This window comes from Temnothorax americanus, unplaced genomic scaffold, assembly GCF_048541705.1.
Source record: "Temnothorax americanus isolate GAGA-0224 unplaced genomic scaffold, ASM4854170v1 Scaffold9, whole genome shotgun sequence".
Lineage (NCBI taxonomy): Eukaryota > Metazoa > Arthropoda > Insecta > Hymenoptera > Formicidae > Temnothorax > Temnothorax americanus.
The window spans coordinates 1,342,606-1,366,344 of NW_027509812.1; the positions used below are offsets into that span (position 1 = coordinate 1,342,606).

Genomic DNA, 23,739 nt, shown 5'->3' on the forward strand with positions numbered 1-23,739 from the left:
GCTTATTTCTTGCCGATGAATTGGCGAACTGCGTTGAGCATCGGAAAAACGAGAACGCAAGGAAGCGAACGGAAAAGTTTCGGAAAAAAGTGCGCGAAACAGTCGCGAAATAATTGCGAGTGATTCTTTTTTTTTTCCCTTTCTTTTCGACGGAAATGTTCTTCGTTTTAACGATACTGCCGCTTTGTAAGTACCGTCACAGCTGTAAATCAAATTGTAAAAAGTGTGCGGTGTTAGGTAATAATAATCCCATTATTAAACGAGGAAAAAGAGAAAACGAGAATCTTCTACCTTTAAAGAATGAAAATTTTTTCAGCACCAAATATCTTATATTTCTTATTGGGAGAAAGTAGAACAATATGATGAAGAGGAAAAAGATATTACAAAAATTGTATCGCGAACGCTAAGGTGTTGACATAATAATAGAAACAATGCGGAAAAGAAGAGGAGAAAAAAGAGACACGCAATTTCGAAGAAGACGATTTTAGAAGGAAAAGGTTCGCGGGGAAACAAAGTAAAAGCTAACCGAAGGTAAAGTTTCTTACCGCGCGGAAGTGAAATATTACGTGCGATATCTTGATGCGTTGCACATTCGTTGCAACGTGCTTTTTCTCGTCGCGGAAAGAAGTAAGGCGAAGGGCAGAGCGCGGTACGTTCAGAAGAAAAAAAAAAGAAGCGTGTAACGCGATTTAAGAAAAACGAGAGAAAGAACGAAGGGTGAGCGCCACGCGAGCGCGAGCAAATGTATGCATGCCACGCGGCCGGGGCGTTATTTACGCGACAATTAATAAGCAGCGAGACTTTGCGTAAATTATAGACATCACCGGTACCGTGAGTACCGGGTGTTCTCACGAAAGCGGCGAGCGGAAGCGCCGTGAAACGCGAGCTGCTGCCAAACGGCGACGGGGAGACGATAAAGCACAGCAGGGTGAAAATGTCGTGATCCTAAATATTCGCGACGTTTCGTATCATCGAAAAAGTTCCGCCGCAGCCGTTACGATTACGCTACTGCAAATAAAAATGTTAACTCGTTGCTTGACGCGGTAAAATGCGTTAAAATGGTAAAAACCGGGACACACCGCGCGGATGTAATCATAACGTAGTGCACATCCAGAGAGACAAGCGTTTTGCATATTAAAATTAATTTTTAAACAAAGCGCATTTTTTATTAAAAATTTCAATTGTCATAAAATTACATCTTTGCTGCGTTTAATGTAGTTGCAGAGACGAATTATTTCAGGCGGACGTTAAACTTGTCGAACACCGGTAAATTTGGTACCGAGTTAAGAGGATTGAGAGGACCGTGGCATCGTTGCTTATAAGAAAAAGTGGGACGAACGGGGGCAAGTATGCAATTTTTATGACTCGGCTTCTGTAAATCCTGTCGATCCGGGACATATATAAGGGTGGAAAAACATGTACCAGAGGTGGAAAAGCTAGTCGGCGAGGTATGGGAACAAGAAAGAGCCCACATGGCCGGAGGTGAAATAAATTTGCGGTTTTGCACTTGCAAAAACAACGTGCTCGGTACATCGCACAGGTTTAATAACTAGAAACAGCTAACCAAAGATATACAGTACTGTTAAAATTGCCGCTTCACGTCTCAGAACGATAGAAATAATCTTGAGATGACGCGGCTATTCACGTTACACTATCAGGATAGAAAAACTTGGATCGGTTCTAAAAGTTACTATTTGCTAAAATATTCACAAATTTTGTTTTACGTCAGCAGGGCAGAAATAACTTATTTTTGAAGGCACGTGGTGCCCGAGCGAAAATTATAATGACTATATAATGAAGCGGATTACGGGAGCTATATTTGTCACCCAATAAATTTCTCTATAATTAGAGACGTGTTCTACTTTTACAATGGGGTCGATTCGAGACTGCACGCGTACAATTATGTAATTGCAGACCGTAACATATGTCAAGCATTTTTAAATGGTTACCACAAACGCGGAAAATTAATGCAATATGTTACATAAATTATATACCGCGTGTAAACTAGATAGATCGAATTAAATGTGCGTTTACATATATCGAGTTACACGGGGATCGTGCCATACTAATTCCTGTTTCTCTTAAACAAAAACGAGAATAGCATAATGAGAAATCTAATCGCACACATTCTATTCATCTATATACATCAACTCTAAGATCTGCATAATTATTTTCTTTTTAATATTATCAACATCTGAGAGAGAGAGAGAGAGAGAGAAAGTGCGCGGTAAAAATTCATGGAATAAATATTAAATTTAAAGCGATTAACATTTCTCATCACGCTTAGTGACTTCTCTATTCTTCTTGAATTTAATCACGATGCCTCGCAGCTAAAAAATTCAACAAAGTTACCTTATTACATTTTCACCGATTAAAAGTTAGATGCAAACATTTGAAAAATGTCAAGGCACCGCATTTGTGACAACGCTGCGACACCGCGGCTACTGTTGCGATACTGTCAAACGCGAGAGATCTGTCACGAGGCGCGGGGTGTCTCGGCCATTCCACTCCATCGAGATAATCGACAGTCGTCGAATCGGTTATTAGAGGTGTCGCAACCACGCGCGCACCTGTACGCGCCAAATGGCCCGAATTGATCTTAACGTCTCTCCGAGCGCGCCTCGAGGGCGCGAGCCTTAGCATTCCGATAATTGCATGTCGCGTGCGTGGGCACAGGATTAAACCTTGCACACACAAGCCGTCACTCGATAGGACGTTGCCACGTCGTGGGCGAGAATCAATTCAGTCGCTGGACACGAAGTCCTGTTGATTTGATCGCAATTAAGCCAGGCGAACGCATTGCAACAGCGATATCAAACGCGCAGCGGCCTTATGTTACATATTGAAACTGATAGACATGGCACGAATGTTTTGCCGTAATTTTTATTTTAAACAAATTCCTAATCGAGAATTATTTGAAGAGATTAATTATAAGAAATAACGACAATCTTGATGACGTTTATTTAAGAAATTCAAGCAAGAAGAATCTAACGATAAATTAAAATAGAATGTCTGTTGAATTTAAGCTACAATAATTACATACTGCAACTTACATTTTAGAGATTTAAAAAAAATAAAAAAATGCACACACACACACACATGAGAAAAATAAAGTTACAAAGTAGTTAATTCGTTGTTTGAGAGACTTTTCTGTTCGCGTTTGATTCGAGATTATGTTATAGATGCGGTTATAATTGGAGGTGCCGATCGACGCCGACGTCATTCGGCGTCCTTTGTGGACTCGAGAACCCGCTGACCAGAATTATATTCATGTTAGGAAACACTTGGCAACGCGCGTCCAATCGTTATTACTGTTTTAAGTGCCGATTATTTATAACATCGAAGTCGTGCCGCTTCGACCCGCAATGTAAAGGTCAACGTAAATCTCGGTTAATCTTCTTAAAGATTCATATACGTAATACATAGAAGAGTTGTGAAAAAGATAATAAAGATCAGTCGTCTAACAAAAAGTTTTAAATACTTATTATCAATGTCATTTATTATTAAAGGTTTATTGTCGTTACGATGTATATATTATTTTCTCATTTCTTGGTATTATCTCCTTTGTGTTAAAATATTCCTTAATTCATAACGTTATATATAAACTTTTTAATCAGTCATAAACAGATGTCACAATAGAATTCTGTTTTAACTTTATTGTACACTGCTTTAGAGCATTCGGTACTTGACAATTAATTACTTTTGTTAACTAATCACTTTGTGAAACCCATGTAATTTTACAAATATCCCATAAGTATAGTTTTAGAGAATTTTGCAAAGCTTTTAGGTATTAACTGTGACCTAAAGATATCTGGCAGACTGAAGAACTTCATAGTGTAATCAGCGGAGAGCCTATTTGAGCACTAACCGGTTACGTAATACCACATATTTGCAACGTGTTCTCTTCGCAGCTGGTGGTCCGTCAGATAATCCGGATTAAGCCGCAATTTAAATCGGGTCGTACGACCGGACCGAGGTTAGATTTAGTTTAAAATCCAGTTCTCTGGCATTATACGCGTGTCGCGCTCATAATGGACGTGAGCACAGTACAAAATATGTCTAATTTAACGAAATTATTTTGCACGACATGTTTATTAAAGAGTCAGTCCGAATTCTATAATTTTTTTTACAAACGTGACTAATTACTTATTTAAATTCCATTATTGATTCTCGGAGCGAAGAGTAAGTTGTTTTCTACAATGTTTTGTTCGGTAAATAAAACATGTAGAAAGCAGCTTACTCTTTTTACGCTCAAGATTTTCTATGCAAATGTGTACATACATTTTTCCGATACTGAATTTGAATTTTATATTCACATAGCTAAATCAAATATTCTTGAAACGAAAAATATATATAGAACATATGTGTAAGTGTATATGTGTAACCATGTAGAATATTTTTGTTCGCCTACATTGAGCAAATTTCCCATTGCGATGCACGGAATAGAAGTGTAAAAGAAAATCGCAGAATTTAAAACGCCCTGCGAAGCTTTCCTTCGTCTTATTCCGTAATAAGGGAAGACTTTTGCATCTTTACATCGACGAAGTCGGCGAATGTATTATAGAAAATGTATATTTCTCGCGCAATATTCTTCGGAAAAATACGCTCGACGTTTGTACAGCATAGATCGTGTATGATAGAAATGATATACGAGCTATATTTTTTTATTATTTCATACGATAGACCGCCGGCCCCCGTGTGCGAGCAATACGCGCGATCGGCTATTTCGCACGAATCGCTTTCAAAAGCACGGTCGTATTTTTCTAACGAGAGCTTCAGCTACGTTCCGTAAAACTTCAATTTCACGTATCAAATACCCGCAAGCATAATTCATATCAATACTATATAATCTGAATATAATCCCACGTTAAGAAAGATAGCTTCCATTTTATTCAAGCGATACGCAGAATTTTTCGATTATTAAACTTAACCGCAAGAAAAGTGATTTTAAGTTCTAATCAAATTATATCTGCTCAGATTTACGACTCTTCTTTGCAAAATATTCCTACTCCCAATATTTTTACCAATATATAACTCGGTAATATGACGCAGGATGCCCTATATACGATGTTTAAGCTTAAGGTTCTCTAATGGAACCTTGTCATAGCTTGGGGCATTTCAGTTATATCAAGCGACTCGGAAGAAAGCTCCGAGGAGCAAAAGTTACGGGAAGATAAAAGTAATAAGAAAGTTTCGGCCCACTTACCGTTCGGCACCGTCGGCGGTTTTTTCGTCTGTACCCTCGCTGTTGCGTTGTTCACCTGTCGAATTAAGAATAAGCAGGTATTAGAATAACCGAATTTTTTCCAAACTATAATAAGAGATTTCCAACTAACATCGCCCATCTTCAGGATCCGCGCGTAGCCACTTTATATACCGAAAAATTCTTAAAAATCCTTAAAAAAAGAATCTTTGAATGACAGTCTCTACGCATGAAATACGAAAAAACTTTGAAAAATTGCCATCCATCAGCGACCAATTAAATTCAAAAAGTCCTAAACAATAACACGATTTAATTAAAGTTAATTGTCAGCGGAAAAACTATGTGGAGGAGCTTCCATTGAAATACTCACGAACGTTGCAATAATTATCCCATTAATGGAACAAATCACGGTCGCGTAAAAGCGATGTTAAGTCATAGAAAATACGCCTGAGTTGAATAAAATGTGAGAAACTTTGGCAATCTCACGGGGCCGCGCGCGCGGATCCTGTAATCAAATATGCATTGTTCGATGCGGAATCGGATTTGCAGAGCGCAATTTGCAGCTCTGCGGCTCTGACTTTATTCATCGTGAAATTGTAATTTCGGTTCAAAATGCGATAATCATACATATTCCTGCATCGAACAAGCGAATTATGAGTAATGTTTAATAAAAGATTAAAAATTATGTAGGCGATTGCACGTTATTTTCCTCTGATTGCTTTTCTTTAACGCGACCCGTTTCAATTATATTCACGTATCAAATTCGACGAATGGTGATCATTGTTTCACGCTATATTGGTTACATAAATTGCGTATGTCGTATGTTGTATGTACGTACACAACGATAGGTGCTTCAAACGTGCAAACGCTATACAAATTTTCACTTGAATTGGGAGATTTTTTCTGCCATTCAATTTTGGCCTTTGATACGTAAATTTGCAATCAAGCATGTATCAAACAAATATCAATTTATCAATTTAAAAAATAATTCAGGAATTGTGACTTTAACGAAACGTACATAAAAAAAATGGTTATCAAATTCACGTATCAATTATAATATAACTAAAATACGTCCGAATTCAAGGAATATTTTATCTTAACATTAATAAACATATAGATAACAATATATAAAAATCTCTTTTCAAAGCAAAAAAGATTTTTCTCTTTTACAGTTTCTAACTTCTAAAATAAAGAAAAAATATTGTTCGATGTATATGATAAAAAAATTGAACGAGAAATTTGAAATAAATAGTTTTTCCGCACAAACGTATTCGAATGATAAATGTACATCAGATATATTTTACACGTCATATATATTTTTGGAATTGGATTGAAACCTATCACAACTTTATTTTCAGAACAAAAAGATACCATTTACTAAATTTGGCGTTGGCATTATTTCAGAAGTTTGAAACTGCAAAATTCTTCGCGGTCGACGAATTTAACGCTCTAGTAACGATCGACGATATATTATCCGACAATGCCTGGCATTACGTAACTTACGTTTATTTGTCGCTTTCTAATAAGCATTACAATGTTGCATACGATTGGCGTATCGATCCGTGAGCTAAATATCGACAATAAAACGATTTTAGTCGCACCGCGTACCGTAACTAATACAACGGCCGCGTACAATACACGCTTAAATAGCGTGCGAACAATTCTCGCGTTCAATCTCGTCGACTCGCAAAGAGAGCTTTACATGCGCGTCAATTGTTGAGAGAGGGAGAGAAAGAGAGAGCAGAGCGAAGAAGCACGACGACGTGGTTAAATAAAAGTCAAACATGTCGAAAAGCGCAACTAATTTGTTTTATTATACGCTTTACGGATATCAGTTTCGCGGGACAGTTTAATGAAAGTAATAAAAAAGAAGAAACCGATTGCTCTTTCGCATCTGTCCGGTTTCCTCCGCCCTCTCTCTCTTTCTCCTCTCTCTTTACTTCTCAACGTAACCGAGAAAACAATGGCACAAGCCTTCCGTCGATTTCCGATTATTTCAATTTCGCTCAAGTACCTTCGCGTCTGGCAAAAAGGGACAAGTTTCCGGGTGGATCGCGACTTGTTTCTCGTTCTTTATCGAACGCTTCGCTTACCATGGGTTCTTCTGCTTTGCTTTTTGTATCCTCCACCTACCTACCTAACAACCAGCCGCCCGCCTTCTCGTTTTCCTGTCCCACTTTGCGCCCACTTCAGCGGGGATACTATCGAGACACAAAGGATCTGCGATATCATACCGTACGGTACGACATCGCGACGTTTCTACGTTTGAAGCGTGGTACGAAAACGTATGTCGATCCAGCACAAATGTTTCCCGACAGCCGTGGCCAAATAACGTTCGGTTGATCTTTGAATTTCTTAGCATATACCTTATTTACTCGAGCAGTTTTCCATCGTAAATAAAATGAAATTTGGCTGTTTATGAAGATTTAATTATTATATAACAAATAAAAATATTTTAATAAATTAAATAAGTTAGAGTATATATTGTTTAGAATACATATAAAAATAAAAGTTGTAATAATTACTTGCTCAGCATATGTGTAATGCAATTTATGAGGGGTGTTAATATTATTCGTCAATCAAATTTTTGTGTCAATCTATCTGTTCTTTCTAAATGACACCATCATAACTTCGCTTCTTGAAAGACCTTCCACGAAACGTAATTTTGCTGCGCAATCGTAATCGAGAGGTAACGGTGAATTAAAAATTATCTCTATCGCGCCTCCTTCTCGAATTCGCGGTAGTCAAAACGCATCTTGAGCGTTCGTGTATTGACTCTTATGAGGATTGCGATTTACGGAGTTTATTCAGGCCAATCACGCCCGGCCTGGCGCGGTGCATCGTCGAGCAATTTGCATTTTACGATCTTGTTTCCGGTAACGAAGGTTTGGTAGTTACCGTACATCTCGCGTCACAGGTAGAGCATGGCTAAACGAACATTATTGGAAAGTGGAGGCTGAACGGACGGTAAGAGTCGGATGAAGATACAAAAGTTTTCGCGCTACGTAACGACGTCCTCATCATTCATTCAGAGTAGAAAATTCAAAAAATAATACGTGATAAAAATTGTAAAATATTTAAGTTATTGTGATAGTTACATAATTTTTTTTAACCTATATCAATCCATAAAAATGTCCAAAAAATGCATCTGAATTTTCTATGTAAATTTTTTTTAAATTCAGTTTTTGCCAGCGTCTAGTTTACCACTGTGCACGATGCTGCAAAACGTAACGTTGCAAAAATCGCGTTCGACTACACTTTAACGAACAAACAAATAAGCGAAGCACGAACCGACGAATATGTTCGAATCGCGTGAATCGATTCACGTCGATAATAAACAAGCGTGTCCACGCGTAAGCCACCTTGTTTCTGTCAAACAATTGCGGCACGCTGGCGAATTTTTGTTTGCGCGTGTCGCGCGCTCGCAAATCAGTGTATTGCATTCAACAGAGTTCAGTCGACGGAAAGTACCGCGAACGATGTATAACCCGAGTCAACCGATTGTTTTGCAAATTATACCTGCTGATATTAATGATACCAAGCTGACACCAACGGGCAATTTAAATTTTGGGTGTTATCACTTGTATTCCTTTATGCGCACTTTGGTAAAACGCTATATATAATATTGTTGATTCGAAATTATATGGATTGTAGCAATAATGCGAGACAATAAAATAAAATCGCGGTTAAATAATTTTTCTGATATTCCCTCGAAATGCAGATATAAATTGCGAGATTCGAATTATTGTTTAGCGATCATAAAATGGGCCAATATTTCTGTTGAGCTATTATTTTTAATAACGCGGTTAATTCTGGCGCATTAAGCTCGATTCAATTGAGGCCGGGAATAGACATTATACGTGCACACGTATATAAGCGCATCGAATAAAATTCAGCGATCGAGATAAAAGTATAAAAGATCGATATCTCCATATATCACATTCTCGCCCTTGGTGGATCTTATCGGCGTATACCGAGGAAGACTCTAAAGAGACAGTCACGGTCTTACGTGACTTTATTGATTCGGCAAGGAAAAAATTATGGATGCAGGCCACTGAATAACATGCAAACGACAGGATTGCAGCGAAAAAGTGCATCGACGGCCTTGTTATGCCACTATCTGTATAGCGTGAAGTACCGCCTAAAATTATACGTAAATCAATATTACAGGTTTTTCCCCAGAACGTTCTCTGGTCAACGTTATCACATATTTAATCTCAAGTGCTGCTTTATGTTCACATTATGTGCGATTTTTACAGTAGAAGACTATAAAACTGTGAGTTACGCAAGCATATTTAACATTAAGTGGCGATAACTATATAATCGCTAATTAAACCTGCGCAATAACTTGTGCAACAAAAACATATTTCTTGATAATAATAGGTTAATGCAAGAAAGAGATTTATTCTTTGGACAAAAATTTCTTCAAAAATTTAAGAAAAAAAAGACAAAAAAAGTCTATCTCTCCTAGCTTAATGAAATACCATTTACTTCTATCCCGCATAATACCACCATCGCACGATGCAATTGGCTACGGGCGGCAGACCGATGAAGGCAAAATGGTCGCATTAATCAAGACCCGTACAAGGACGATCGGCATTCGAAGGATCGACGCGATTCTCTCCGGCAACTCCTGCCCGGAGAATTTACGTTTCCCGAGCACTTATCTTGTTCCTAGGGGCCACGGGGGGAGGGGGAAGGTTCGAAAGAGAGAAGGCTCGATCCGGACTTAGGAGTTACCTTCGAGGCCGGCGGCCAGTCGAATAAGCGAAATGGCACTTTGGAAATTTCGAGCAGCCTCGCTTGTTCGCTTTCGACGAGCGAACATCTGCATAAATTTGACTTGCTAAGGCCGAAAACTCGACCAGCGCCAGACTGCGGGGCTGACCGTTCGAGGGGGAGGGCATAGGGTAAAGTAACCTGTCGTTAATACCGGAAGCGATGTACGTAACCTATGACCACCCGACGTCGCTTCTACCGGGTCGTGTTGGGATCGTGCGGCGAAAATGTACGAGGTAATCGAAGTCCTACTTCTATCCCGCTTCCCATCCCTCTATTGGTCATCTTGCTTGCTTACTAACCCGATACCCGTGCTACACCCGTGACCCTAATGGAGGAGAACTGGCTCCTTCACCCGTGCTTTCATTCGCGTTATCAGCTGAAGACTTTCCCGCCGCCGCGCACCGTTTAATCCCGCTTGCAATCTTATAATCCGTTACGAAACTCTCACGAGTATTTTCCGAGCTGCTACTTGCTTGCGCAGCATTTTAACTGGGTACATGACGCACTTTGCAGGATTATGCGAAAAATATACGGATATTTAAGATTTCTCCTTGTTTCAAAAAATACGATTCGAATTTTACCTCCGAGATGGATTTTTGCAGTGATGAAGAAACAGACGCGAAGAATAAAATAATTTATAATTGCAGTTGGATGAATATTGTTGCAAAATTGTAAGTTTCTACAAATATAACGGAAAGAGGAAGATGGGTTGTTCTTCTTTATATTGCTTAAACATGCGGCGCGATTATAATTTCAAGAAATTCGTTACGTTGTTTATACACACAGTCTCTTCCTTTAGGTCTTCATCACGGTTGAATTTTCAATGAGTTATAAAATGGTGGTCGTGGAAATGTTCCTTTCCAATTCTGTTCACGGAACCTTGTATAAATTTTTCATGCGCGATTTAATCGCCGATTCGTCGATCTGCCTTTGCTAGTGCTATGTTTGCACGTTACTGCGAAAAGGATCGTACCCTCCGGCATCGTCGTTGTCGTCGTCGTTGACCTAGAATGTCGACTACTCCTTTGCATCTTCAGGAAGAGCTTTTTCCGACCCCTTACCGTCGTTTCGCCAAGGCCAAGCTCGTTATATCACATTCATGTCGCGCGTGCAGCAACCATAATTTTCGATCTTTCACGATGTCGATGTGTTGTACATGAGCTCTTCGAGTCTTAAAAATGTTCATTTTGCCTTCCGTATCGTTCATCGCGCGATCGTAAGCGCAAAAAATTCGACACGGATGATATAATTCACAAGGATACTGTAAATGTTATATCCCTTGCGTAAGTGATCCATTTATTTTTCCTGGTTATGTAAATTATAGTACATATACATAATGTTCACGTGAAAGCATTATTTGACGATTATGTCGGAGTAATTCTGCTTGTTCATCTCATTACTTATATATTCAAATTTATTTCACTTCTTTTTTTTTTAGATACGCGCGGGAAACGTTCTAAAATTCCTCGCACATTTGTTGCTACATCACGGTACGTTTGTTTATTCGTCCTCCGCTCGTCGTACCTCTTTTTATACCTCGCCTGTCTATTTTAGATCGTCTTACGGCGGTATTAGCATCGTCATTATCCCCTGCGCGGCTTCAACCCGGAATGCCAGCTTCGTGCGCTAAGAGCAAGAGCGCTTTTCTTTCGACGATATACTTCTTGCCGTTTTCTCTCTTACCGGGTTCTTGCTCGTTAATCTGCATTCTTCGCCTACCTAGGTGGGTCGACGTAATTTCAGGCTTCCGCAGCCTCTGTGTCATTTGTCATGGCGCGCAATAAATCGCGTTGGATTATGCATTCGAGGCTGTTCCTTAGCTGAACTGCCATAAGCACTTATCAACCGCTCGATCGACTCGCTCAAATGTTCTGTGTGGATTTTCCGCTATACACGCGACGCTTTTTGCCCGCTATCGACGGATCTACTCGAGTTTTTTTATCAGAGACAAATGCTCGGGTGATATCTCGACAGACAGGAACGTAGAGACAAGAAGATTCATCATCATAATCTCAACTCGCTATCCACTAGTGCAGGAAAATGCAAAAGGTCGAAGATAAATGAATGCCATATACTTGTCGACCATGATAAAATCAAAAATTCATAATAGTAGACTGAGAGAGAGAGAAAGAGAAAGAGAGAAAGAAAATTTCATCGCGTTTAATCGAAGAGTATATCCTGCCTACGTGCTCGGTTTTCCAAAACACTTCAATTCCAACGCGATTATGAAAGATCGGAAGTTATTGTGAGGTATCTCAACTCAATCTAACTCAATCTCGTGAAGATCGTAGCTCGCTCAAAAAGAAGCTCTTATCCGGAAACTGAGAGAAGAACAAAAAGAAGAAAACAGAAAAAAAAAGTCTAACGCAAGGCAAGGACGAAGGCAGTCGAGCCTTCCGAGATGTAACGAATCAACGCGCGGAACAATGCGGAGCGACGATTACAAAGGACGTTCATTAAGATAATGAGCCATTGAATGTGATATCCGCTGATTGTCGCGAGCATCTGCCTCTTGTTATAAAAGCGTTACGGCGAGCTTTAAACTGGTCTGCAAACAGCATCCAGTTTTCTGCGAGTATCTCCTCTCGTTCGATACTCTTCGATTATCAAAAGCCCTGTCTTTTACGGTACGTTTCCGCCTGGAAGTTGCGTCTTCGATCTCTTGTTACGAGCGGAAGAGGCAAGAGACGAAGATAGCGAACAAGGGCAACGAAAAAGGCCGCGAAATCGATAGATGAACTCGATGCGACCCGAAGCGCGCGTGTCCAACGACAAGAAGTTCCGTCGCGTGTTAGAAATTAATAACGAGCAAGCAAAAGTCCGCTTTGCTCGGGAAATAATATTCTCTCCTTGTTCCGTAATACTCGTCGGCTGCAGCAAGCCGCGCGTACTTCCGCGTATCTTCCCATATGAATTATGCTTCCGGCGAATTTGTGCTTCGGAGTTACGCTCGGGGAATTTGTAGACGCGAAGCAACATTCGCATTAGTGTTCGTTAATATTTATTATCATTATCGTAGACACTTGGTATTAGACGTAGGTGTACCGATAATAATGTACGCGCGCGTATAATAAATTTCTCCCGTATCTAAAATTTCTATATTCATAAATTTCTTCGATTAATTCTCCTTGGTATTTCAGCACTTTGACGTTTTCCATCGATTTTATAAGAATGCATCGATGATGAACGCCGCGAATAAATACATCGATAAACGACGCTAAATTTCACCAGTTTGTCTCCTGCTCGTCGAAGAGCGCGTTAAATTGTGCGTTAAATATGCGAATATGCGTAAAGCGCGCTGCTGCTTGCTGATCCGTAAAAAAGCAATCTCCGCCAAATTACGCTTATTATACCGAAAAAAAAACCGCGAAATAGCACATCTAATCGATGCAATCAACGCTCGATATTGGAACTTCCGTCTCACTCGGGGGTCTAATTTCCAAAGTCGCTGAATCGGATTAGTGTCCGGAATTATTTAAAGCTTGAGAGAGATCCGGACATTAAAAAGTTGCGCCGGCAATTAAAAAGTCTCTCAGAGGAGATTAACTAATAAAGTGCCGCGCTCTCCCTCAAGGGACGTTGCGAGAGATTTGCAAAAGGCTAATTGTGCGTCCCCTTAAATCTCTCTGCCCTCCTCCTCTCGCAAATTGTTACAATAAATACATCGGTCCCCCCGTGAATTTCGGAGAAATTTCTGCCGAACGTCGCGAAATTTTTATTCCGTTATCTTTTTGGAACTTCGCTGGCTTGAAATTAATGTGAAAAACCGGAAAAAAGGCGCGGTCTCTAATTTAAGATCGCTCCCTAATCTTTTCGGCAATTAAAGTGCTACGCCACGTTCGTGAGAAAATTACGCGTAAAAGAATTCTCGTTAGAGCTCGTTCTTTTTACTATTCCCTGCCATCTCGTTATTCCTGGCGTTTCAGCGTCCACGCCTCTTTTTTAACCTCTTGCTCTACGACGGCTCTTAGAAAATTCAACAAAGGGCCTGAGTGCTTAGCGCTCGAGTGAAACGGGTCAAACGTCACACAAGAGTGATGACGTACAAGATATAATCGTTTTAAAACCACTCTCGCGTTTTAATTGGCAACGGTGCAAAGATCTTTCGTACCTGCATACGATAGTTTTCTCTTCACGAAAAACTCGATCGTAAGGTACAAATAAAATGCAAATTGCTCGCGGAAGAAACGTCATTATTGCGCCATTATAACGTGTAATTAGCGCGATGTTTTCCGATTGTCTCGATTGCCACTTGCGAAAGTACTTGAGCGTTTGTTTTGGTGAGTTCTACATCCTTACACATCTACACAGTTTACGCTAGTATTATATACTCTAAACGTATTATATATTTATTAGTTACATCATAAATATCGCAAGTAGGATTTTATTTTAGGAAAAAGCGCTACGCGTGTGCCGGTCGAAAAAGATAAAAAAAATTCTTTGTGAATACAAAATTGACGAATAAAAAATAAAATTCGAATGACGAAGTATTTACAACAATTGCGTTCTGCTTCCGAATTTTAAAATATCTCTTTGTGTTGCAGAAACACAATTTTCTCTATAAAAATTATGTAACGAACAATTTTTCTATTTTCTTTTTTGAAATGAATACTTCGTCACTACGGAGTGTATAGGAGTACACTCCGATAAAGGTCTGACAAAAAAGCCGTTAAAAATTTCATTCACATATGCTAAAATGCAAAACAAGTGTGAAAAAGTAATCGAAAAGAAAATAAGGGAAGGGGGGAAAAACAAAAAGCTTAATCTACCAGTGAAAATCGACCATGGCACGGTTCTCGTGTATCTCGTGAGAGAGCGGGCAGTGCGAGTTGTATTTTTTATCGTACACATATGAGTCCGGTCTTTGCTTTGCCGGTAAACGATTTCCGCTGCGATGGATTTCCTTACCTTTTCGGACACTTAGCGAGGTCCTTTTTCAGTGGCCCCCTCAGTGTCCCACGATCAGCGTTTGCCCGATCGATCGATCCCATCGGATCGACCATCTGTTCTCTTTCTTTCATTTTCTTTCGCTCGCTCTCTCAGATTTTTCAATCGACTATTCAGTACGCGAGTCTTTCGCTCGCTCTTTTCTACCGTTTTACTCGCTCTTTCTCTCGCGCAGAGAAGCTCTCTATAGAACAACAGGAGATCTGCGTGAGACACGACCGTATTTTACAATTGTCTTTCGTTTTGTACAGCTTTTGTGCTTTTGGTTATACTCTCTTTTCCCATGGTAACCGAACCCAACACAACAGCCGGATTATCCAACCAGCGGATTTTCCAGCTCCTTTGTATGCGGTTCGTTTACTCGTCGTTCGACGACTATCGCGTTGTTTCGAGCGCGTCCACCCCTTCAACTTCGTTCACTTTGCATCCGGGGTGCCGCCAACGCGGATCTTTCCTTTTCTCGTTTAACAAGACTGATCTTACAACAAGGATGATGGTACTAACAGCGCGGATTTGTAGCTGGCGCTTAAAATATGACAGCTTGATGTGACATTTCTGAATCCGCGCTGACAAGCAACCCTGATGCGTCTCTTTTTATTCGCTTTGAGTATTACCAAGATTCTCGAGGCAGAAGGATCGGCAACAACTTGTCTGTCATACGGTTTTCGAAATATGTGACATTTTAGACAAAGATATATTCGTCTCGTGAAATTCCCGTTTGAAAATTCGCGTAATTTTATAAAACTATCGCGAGCCATAGAATTCAATTGGTGCAGTAAATCGACGAGTCGCAGAAACGTCGGGCTTTCAAGCTTTAATTGAGCCATTAAAGGCGCAATAAGACGGCCTGCCTTATCAAACGGACGGTATTATTGAACCGGAAAAAATCCGAAGAATCCGAAGGAGTAATCACTGGCCGTGATTCAAGAATATAATCCTATTACGTCCGAAAAGCAATAAGACGCGCTATCTTATCGGATGCGATTTCTTTGACAGTAATCTCGAATGTAAAAAAAAAAAAAATAGCAATGAATCTTCTCGTCAGCTATATACCAAGTTTTATAGAATGAATTATCGGTGCAGTGAAGTAAATAGATTTTCACGTAAAATATATAATCGAAAGCTTTCCTCCGTTTGCGCGCATTTGCGTAATATTAAACGATATATTTCGAAGACGCGGTTGCTAGCTAAATGAAGCTAAAGCGTTGGTTTACGCGATGCGTACGAGCCCGACAAGCTGCTCCAGCCACCATGAGAAGATAATTAATCGAGTTGTACAATTAGGTTGAACCGTTATTGTTTCATATCAGCATCAACGCAGTAGGTGCTGCGGTTGTCGCGTGGTCGGCCGAGAGCTATAAAAACTGCACGCGACAATCAAAAACCGAAATCTTACCGTATTACCAAAATATATGAAGATTTTCAGCAAGAGCGAAATTATTTTACTGCACATTAGATAGCTACTATTAATCGTTAATTATATATATTTTATAGTTCAGAATTCTGCATGGCATGTCTATGTGAAAAGAATGTAATCAAAATGAAGAAAGCGAATGAATGCAATGTCAACCAATTGATTTATCGATTTAAATTTATGCAGTTATTTATTAATTTATGAAATTGTTTAGGTATGTCATTACGATATATTTCTACTTTATATATATGTTGTATGTCATATATACATATAAAGTAAGTAGTGTGAAAATTTAAAGTATTATTTTGACAAAATTGTTGCCATATCCGATCACCTCGTTTACCTTCGGTCGATCCGACGGTGCTTATCGAAATCAACTACCGTACGGGATATACAGTTACTTCGACGACGCAAAGATAATCTCTGAGCTCGAGACACATTTTGAGAAAAGGTGAAGTTATATACGATTTCTCGCATGAGCGCACGTGTGCAACTGAATAGATTAAGGCCATACCGCAACAGAGAAACAACGAGAGAAGAGAAAAAAAAGGAGAAAAGGCGAATAAATACGCGAATACAATATGAGCAAAATCCATCCGGCGAACGGATCATCGCTCGTTTGATCGAGACGAAGAGGACTTTCTCCCGCGTACCAATTTTCACCGACGGAGTGGCCGGCCAATCGGGAAAGAGAATTTGTGGATCACTCGAGGCCCTCGAGCAGAGATCGAGCCTCGCCAATCGGCGGCTCGCGTGCCACTCGTGGATCCACGAGTGGCCATCAGTCAGATTGATCCAGGCCACGAGAGAAATCTCTTTCTCTCGAGCCCCTGCGATCCGAGATCGTCCTCTCTGTCCTCCTCTCTCTCTCTCTCTCTCTCTCTCTCTCTCTCTCTCTCTCTCTCTCTCTCTCTCTCTCTCTCTCTCTCTCTCTCTCTCTTTCTTTATCTACCTCTATCTGTTCTCGAGCCCGTGAAATTAACTCACGTCTTGTTAATTATCGCTCCGTCGAATCGTGATGTAGACTGTCGATAGCTCAAATCGTAGCCGTATCTCGTAAAACGGTCGCGTCTACGATTGCGTCGTCAGCCTGACGTCTCTTTCAATCGCATAGCGATTTATTCTAGTCTCTTACAATTAGATCAACGGCCTTCGCGTCGCGAATGTCCATCTCTCTTCGACATCAATATTATTATGTTCCAGAATGCAAATAACGTTCGCAATAAATAAAGATATTTCATCGACATCAGGATTAACAATGATCCTTCGCTTGTCGTTAATGACCAATTAATTTGTCTATTAATATTAGTCGCAATGGACGCAGAAGATGAACACTCGGGACTCGAAGTGCACGACTTAAAGCTATCAGGCGACCACTGTTACTCGACGTAAAATTACGGAAACGTGTACTTAGAGAGATGGATTTATGAATCCGTCGCGTAATCGAATGAGTCGAGCTTTACATCGTGGTCGCCGTTTCACATCACGAGTGCGCGCATTCCGAAGAGGAATGCGCCCACTCGAGCGACTTTCCTGAAAGAAAAAAGATTACATCTATTCGTAATGGAGATTAATGGCGATGTATATATATATGTGTATATATATATATATATATATATATATATATATATATAAGTATAAGAAAGTTCATGCACACCTCAATCTTTCTGCCCTCAACCACGGTGCCGTGTAGCCTCTCACGTGCCCGGTCCGCGTCAGCACTATTTGCGAATGTTACAAAACCGAATCCCTGCATGCAAGGACAGACAAAACAACATGCATTAAACTCAACTTACAGACTGCCAGCGCTTCGCAAAAAGCCGACTGGCTGGGCCGACATTTCGTCTTCGCACGCGTGTGCACATGTAGCACGCGCGCGCGTATATGTATATACTCATTTACGTACATATAATATATGTACACACTAGAGGGGGTAGGGGGCGAGGGCGAGGGACGGGAAAGGGTGCACATATGTATGGGGGATTCTCCGAAGAGAATCGTCGGAACGCGACGTCGGGGAGGTGAAAAAAAGCAGCCCCCGTCTCTCGCGCTACGACGATTTCATTCGTTTAATGTGGTAAAGACCGTGCGCGTTACCGTCGATTTCATTATATTTTACTGTGGTATTACATTTATCAAAGTTCTGAGAATTTTTCTTGAAATTAATGCGAAAACATTCAAATTAGAGATCCGTATTGTCACGTCAAAAGATACAAATATGTATAGATTCGTCGCGTTTAACTGTGAATTATGCGAGATATTTCTTATTGACCATTTAGTTTCTCTTTCCGATCTCCGAGTAAATTTTCGAGACGCGTATCGTCGTGAAAACGGAGTATCGAGTAGAAGATCGATCCCGTTCTCATTGAGGACTAGACGAAAGACGCAGAAAACTCGATTCTTCCGTTCCGCCGCGGGCAACACCGGCCAGCTCTTTTGTGCTCTTCTCTTCCTCTTTGAACCCTTCCATCACCCTCAGCCCTGCCGGCGTTCCTCTTATCAGAGTCAGTCCTATTTATTTCTTTGACGCACAATAGTCGTCTCCCTCTCCGACCGTTATGTATCGCGCGAGACACTCTAATTAATTCCCGAGGCTCCCTCGAGACGCGACGAAGCGACAGAGAGGCTTTCGTGGGTATTCCTTTTTTTGTTATTTCCCGTCGATCTCGCGCTCCTTTTATTCGCAAAAGCTAAAACGAATAGCTATCCATCCTTTTATTCATATCCTGTAATCCGCGCTTCATTATTTCGGAGTTTCAAGACAAAACTCTAAGAACCCGCGCGTTTAATGTTGTCCAGAAACAAAAATCGAGAGTTTCTGGTATAAAATGACCGAAAGAAAATCGAATCGACTTTAGAGACTTAATCAGCGATCACTAACAAGTTAAATGTCACATAAAAGTATTTGAAACGTTCAATCGCGTAATACCATATAGTTGCCTGGATCTTGCCATAAAATTATGTGTATAAAGGTAAACGGTAAATTAATGAATCAATGTACTGATTAACAAAATGCGTAACGTTGATGTCTCGATCTTAACAAAAATTGCAATTGACGACGAGATGTTGAAGAACGAGGTTCTTACTTTTTCGGGCCAAGGGCTTGAAAGGGTTGAGAGTCAATTTTAGAATGTCGAAGAAATCGCGGGGACATTCGCACGTCAAGTTCTTTATTATTTCAGGGAATTAGGGGCACTTTTTCGAAATGTCGACGACCAGGGGGTCTGCGAGCGCCTCATACTGCTTACGGAGACGCACCAAACAACGTGCAACAAATAAGTAAATATAAAAATCATGGTAAGAAATCATGGTCATGGTCACATTAATCATCTCATCATATCATATCATATCGTATCATGTCATATCACGGTCATCGTCATATCATTAAAGACTCTTGCTTGTATTGAGAGGTGCGTGTAAGAAAAAAAAAAAAAAAAAAAAAAAAAAAAAAACAGAAATTAAACAAAGTTGACAGGAAGGGGACATGTAAGAGGAAACGTGGAAGACAGGAAGAGCGTGGAGCGTGTCGTGTGTGCGAGTGTTTCGTGTGTAAGTATACGCGCATGTGGATTTTCCCCGCCGACGCTGAGAAGCGATAAAGGACGACGGGAAATCGAGCGGGAGGCGTAAAAAAGATCAGAATCGTGATCGTTGTCGGGAAGGAGGCGAGCCCCTCCCTCTTTCTCGATTCGAAATATACGCGGCGATATCGCGCGGCGTATATGAATGAAGGAACTTCCTCGAGAGAGAGAAATCGATATACATGGCACGCTCTCACGCATCGCGATTGCACGCTATCTCGCGTCGCGGAGAACGCGAGTTCCGCGCGAAGGAAGAGCACGATCGATTGCGCTGCCACGGGGTATCCGCTCATTTCGAGCACAGTCAAGTTCCCTCCCCCCCCTCCGAGCCACCGTAGATATCGCCCCGCGATAACCCGCTGTCGACTGAGTTGAACGTTATCAGAGCGTAAGTTCTCTCTCCCTTTCGCATTCATGAAGTTGCCAGAATAATACCGAAGACGTGAGTGCACGTCGACCGTCATCGTGACCTTGTTATATTAACTTTCGCAATACCCGAAGGCCGATATAGAAGGCCGTTACGTTGTAGAACTGAATAAATTGAAGTATTAACTGTGTGAAGTACGCATCAAATCAAATTTCATCAAGAAGTTGATAATTGAGCACATGATTTAACTTTATATAGTACCAAATCCCTCTTTCTGAGATTATTGTTATAAAAAAAAAATTAATTTGAAAAAATTTACAAGTGACATATTAAAGAACCATTGAAATGCCTTCTAACTTCTACTAATTTATACCCATAAACGTAAAAAAATGGTTCTTTACGTGGAAGTAACACGTGGAAATATGTGTGAATGACTTCCTAAGACTTTCAGAAATCCGTTAAAAAACCATGAGCAAGCACGATAGTACGATAGAGGAAAAGCGATCGTGATTGATTGCGCTGTCATGAAACGTCAATTTTAACGGCGTTTCTCCGGATAACGTCACATCGGTCTTATCGTGACTTATGTCATTCCTATTAAATATAATCTGCCAAATCTGTGCTTTTAACAACAACACAAATCGAAGTTTAATTTCTCCTAAAAATAAATAAAAATTACAACTACCGTCAATTTTGCTAAGTATTTTAAGCCAGAAATTTGCGTCAATTCTGCGATATTTTATTATACGAACCGGTACCGGCTCGTGCGGTACTAAAATCGAAGGTGCTTTTATCGTTAAAAGGATTAATCGAAGTTCAGACCGGAACAAGCTAACGGAATAGCGGCTTCTTCTTCGTCAGTGGGTGAAAAAGGACGGCAGGATAATCGAGTTTGGCGCGCCGCGCCATCCGTTTCTTCGCTCTCTTTGGATCGCGGAGCTGTTGCCGGGAGTAGTTACGAATCGCGGCTGTTACCGCGAAAAATCGCATTAAAGCCAAATCAAATACGGCTCCGGGCGAATGGCTCGGCCGGAGCGAAACGGCGAAGCGTGAAGTTTTCTAATCAGTGACGAAGGATACCGTTCGCTGCTCGAAATGCCGCGGAAAATGCGATTTATATGAGTCGGACGTGGCAAGACTCGAGTTAAGCGCGCGCAAAGGTCGGGTCTGCGATATTTTAAGGTTGTTAGTTTTAATCCGGCATCTCTGTCTTTAATAATTCGCGCCACCAAGCACTTGATAATGGCTTCTTCATAATCGATGTTTGCCAATCATTATCGAATAATGAGTACAGAATAAGAACGTAAAGAAACGATAAAAACAATTTTACGAAACTCGTGTAATGAATAGCTGTTCAACAACTCCAAGGATCGCCTGCGGATCAATAAATGCGAGCATTCAACGATTCAACAATTTGATAATTGTCACAAATGGACAATTAAATTGCGGTTGAAGTCTCGTTAGACTAACGCAATTCGGTATATAACAATATGTCAATTATTGTCGAATGAAAGGGACCGCGGCGCCTCAAAGAGTTAACTAGATCCATGCAGACAGACAAGATTATATAAACGGGGGATTCCCTTTGTAACCGGAAATAGACGTCGTAGAACAACAGACCGCCGCGAATAATTAACGATATGGCTGAGCCCTTTGCGTGGGTAACGCGGGAAGTTGACATGCCCGGGGTTTTTTTTAGCAAACATCACTTTAACTAAAGTGTGTCCGATGACTGCTCGTAATTGGTAATGACTGACACGGATCTGCATTTTTTGTCGAAATACTATTAACACTAGGATATTTATTAATACTTCAAGCCATGCCACTCACATCTAGGCGACGCGTAAATTTCCGCGAAGATCCCATCATCCATTTGTAAGTGATGGTCTTATTTACCCGATTAAGAATAATTTTACTGAATATTTAATTTAAGACATCAAATGAATAATGTAAATTTTATTAAGACATTAAAATAGCAATAAAATATTAAAATAATGTATTAAGATTTATTACGTTCAATGCCGAAATCAACTTAGCACTCAAAGTGTTAATACGTAAAAAAAAAAAGTATAGAAAATATGCGTTACATTCTTCGCTCTGTTGTATATAAAATCAAATTATAGAAGTAGTGAATATTAAGATAAGTGCATCTTAGTGATGTAAACAATTAAACAGAGAATTTTATAAATTTCTCTCTTAGTAAAGCTATATCTTTCTTTTAAATTGATCGAAGAATACGTAAACAAAGTTTTTACATGAATACATAAAAAGAAGTGGTCTGACATATCCTGCATAATCTATTAAACTTTAAAAATTTCAAAAGGTCAAAAGTCATATCGGTGTGTCTCAATTCCTATCTCTATCTTCTCTATTATACATACCTAATTCAAAAATGTCTGACATTCAGCAAAATAATTCTCACTCCTCAAATATTTATTCATAAAATGTTTATAAATCGCTCTGGCGACATTGTAATAAAATTGCAATTCACGACTTCTGCCGGTTTCTCGTAACGCTATAGTTTCAACCACGGTGACTCGAATGTGAGATAAAAATTCGCTTGGGAAATTACTGTTAATGATCGCGTGGACATGTCGAGATATTTTTAGGACTCGAGAGCAAAGGTACGGATCGCGAAAACCGTAGCAGAATTTATTTGCATATCCAATGCATACGTAACGATTTTTTCATCGCGCAGCCATGAATTCATTTGGAACCGTTAACAGTTTAGAAGAGCGAAATTCGGTCGCCTCTCGGTTCGGTGGAACAAAAAAAGAAAAGAAATATTCAAATCATCGTGTCCTATTATTATAAATATTGCGATATTATTATCGTAATATTTACGAGAAATGTGTCGAAATCGTAATTTAAAATTCGAAATATGGGTTCCAATGGAAAATCTACGAATATAGAAAACGGACTAACTAAGAACAAAGCGCGGTATAAATAATGCGCGAAAGTTTTTATTTTAATTTTTATTTTACATATTTTCCAACCTTGATTTAATTAAAATTTTCACAACCATTGCAAGTACAGATTTTGTCTCTCGCATCTGGCATATTAAAACTCCACTGATTATTTTACTGAGTCTAGATGCAAAAAATTAAATTAAAACTTGAAAAAATAAAATTTAATAGATGCTCCATTAAAGTCTCATTTATACATCGATATGATGATGTATCTGAAAATTCGTTATCAGAAAATACATCATTTCTATGGAGATCAGATATCCTCTTTATAAAGTTTTACTTTTTATAATTTTCTTCGATACTGAATGCAAATTTTAATTTTGCAAGAAACTTTATTGAGCTTATATATAAAAATGGTAACACTAATAAATAAGCTCTCGTACACTTCACAATTATATTTATAAATATGTTTTACCCATTCTCTGAACTGTCAAGTCATAATAGGACACAATGTGTGGTAATAAGATTGCACGAAA

The 23,739-nt window shown here is 39.8% G+C and overlaps 1 protein-coding gene across 11 annotated transcripts in view; it reads right to left on the reverse strand.

The window, feature by feature from the left end:
- Nucleotides 1-23,739, reverse strand: part of LOC143908149 (RNA binding protein fox-1 homolog 2) — a 270,571-nt gene that overhangs the window by 48,970 nt on the left and 197,862 nt on the right. For 9 of the 11 annotated variants that reach the window (XM_077425520.1, XM_077425521.1, XM_077425516.1 and 6 more), the window contains 2 exons: nucleotides 18,004-18,096; nucleotides 5,207-5,261 (listed from right to left, as the gene is read on the reverse strand). In XM_077425520.1, the coding sequence (XP_077281646.1) occupies nucleotides 5,207-5,261; nucleotides 18,004-18,096 (148 nt within the window). The remainder of the gene's footprint in view (nucleotides 1-5,206; nucleotides 5,262-18,003; nucleotides 18,097-23,739) is intronic. The other 2 variants (XM_077425524.1, XM_077425523.1) reach the window with 1 other exon arrangement.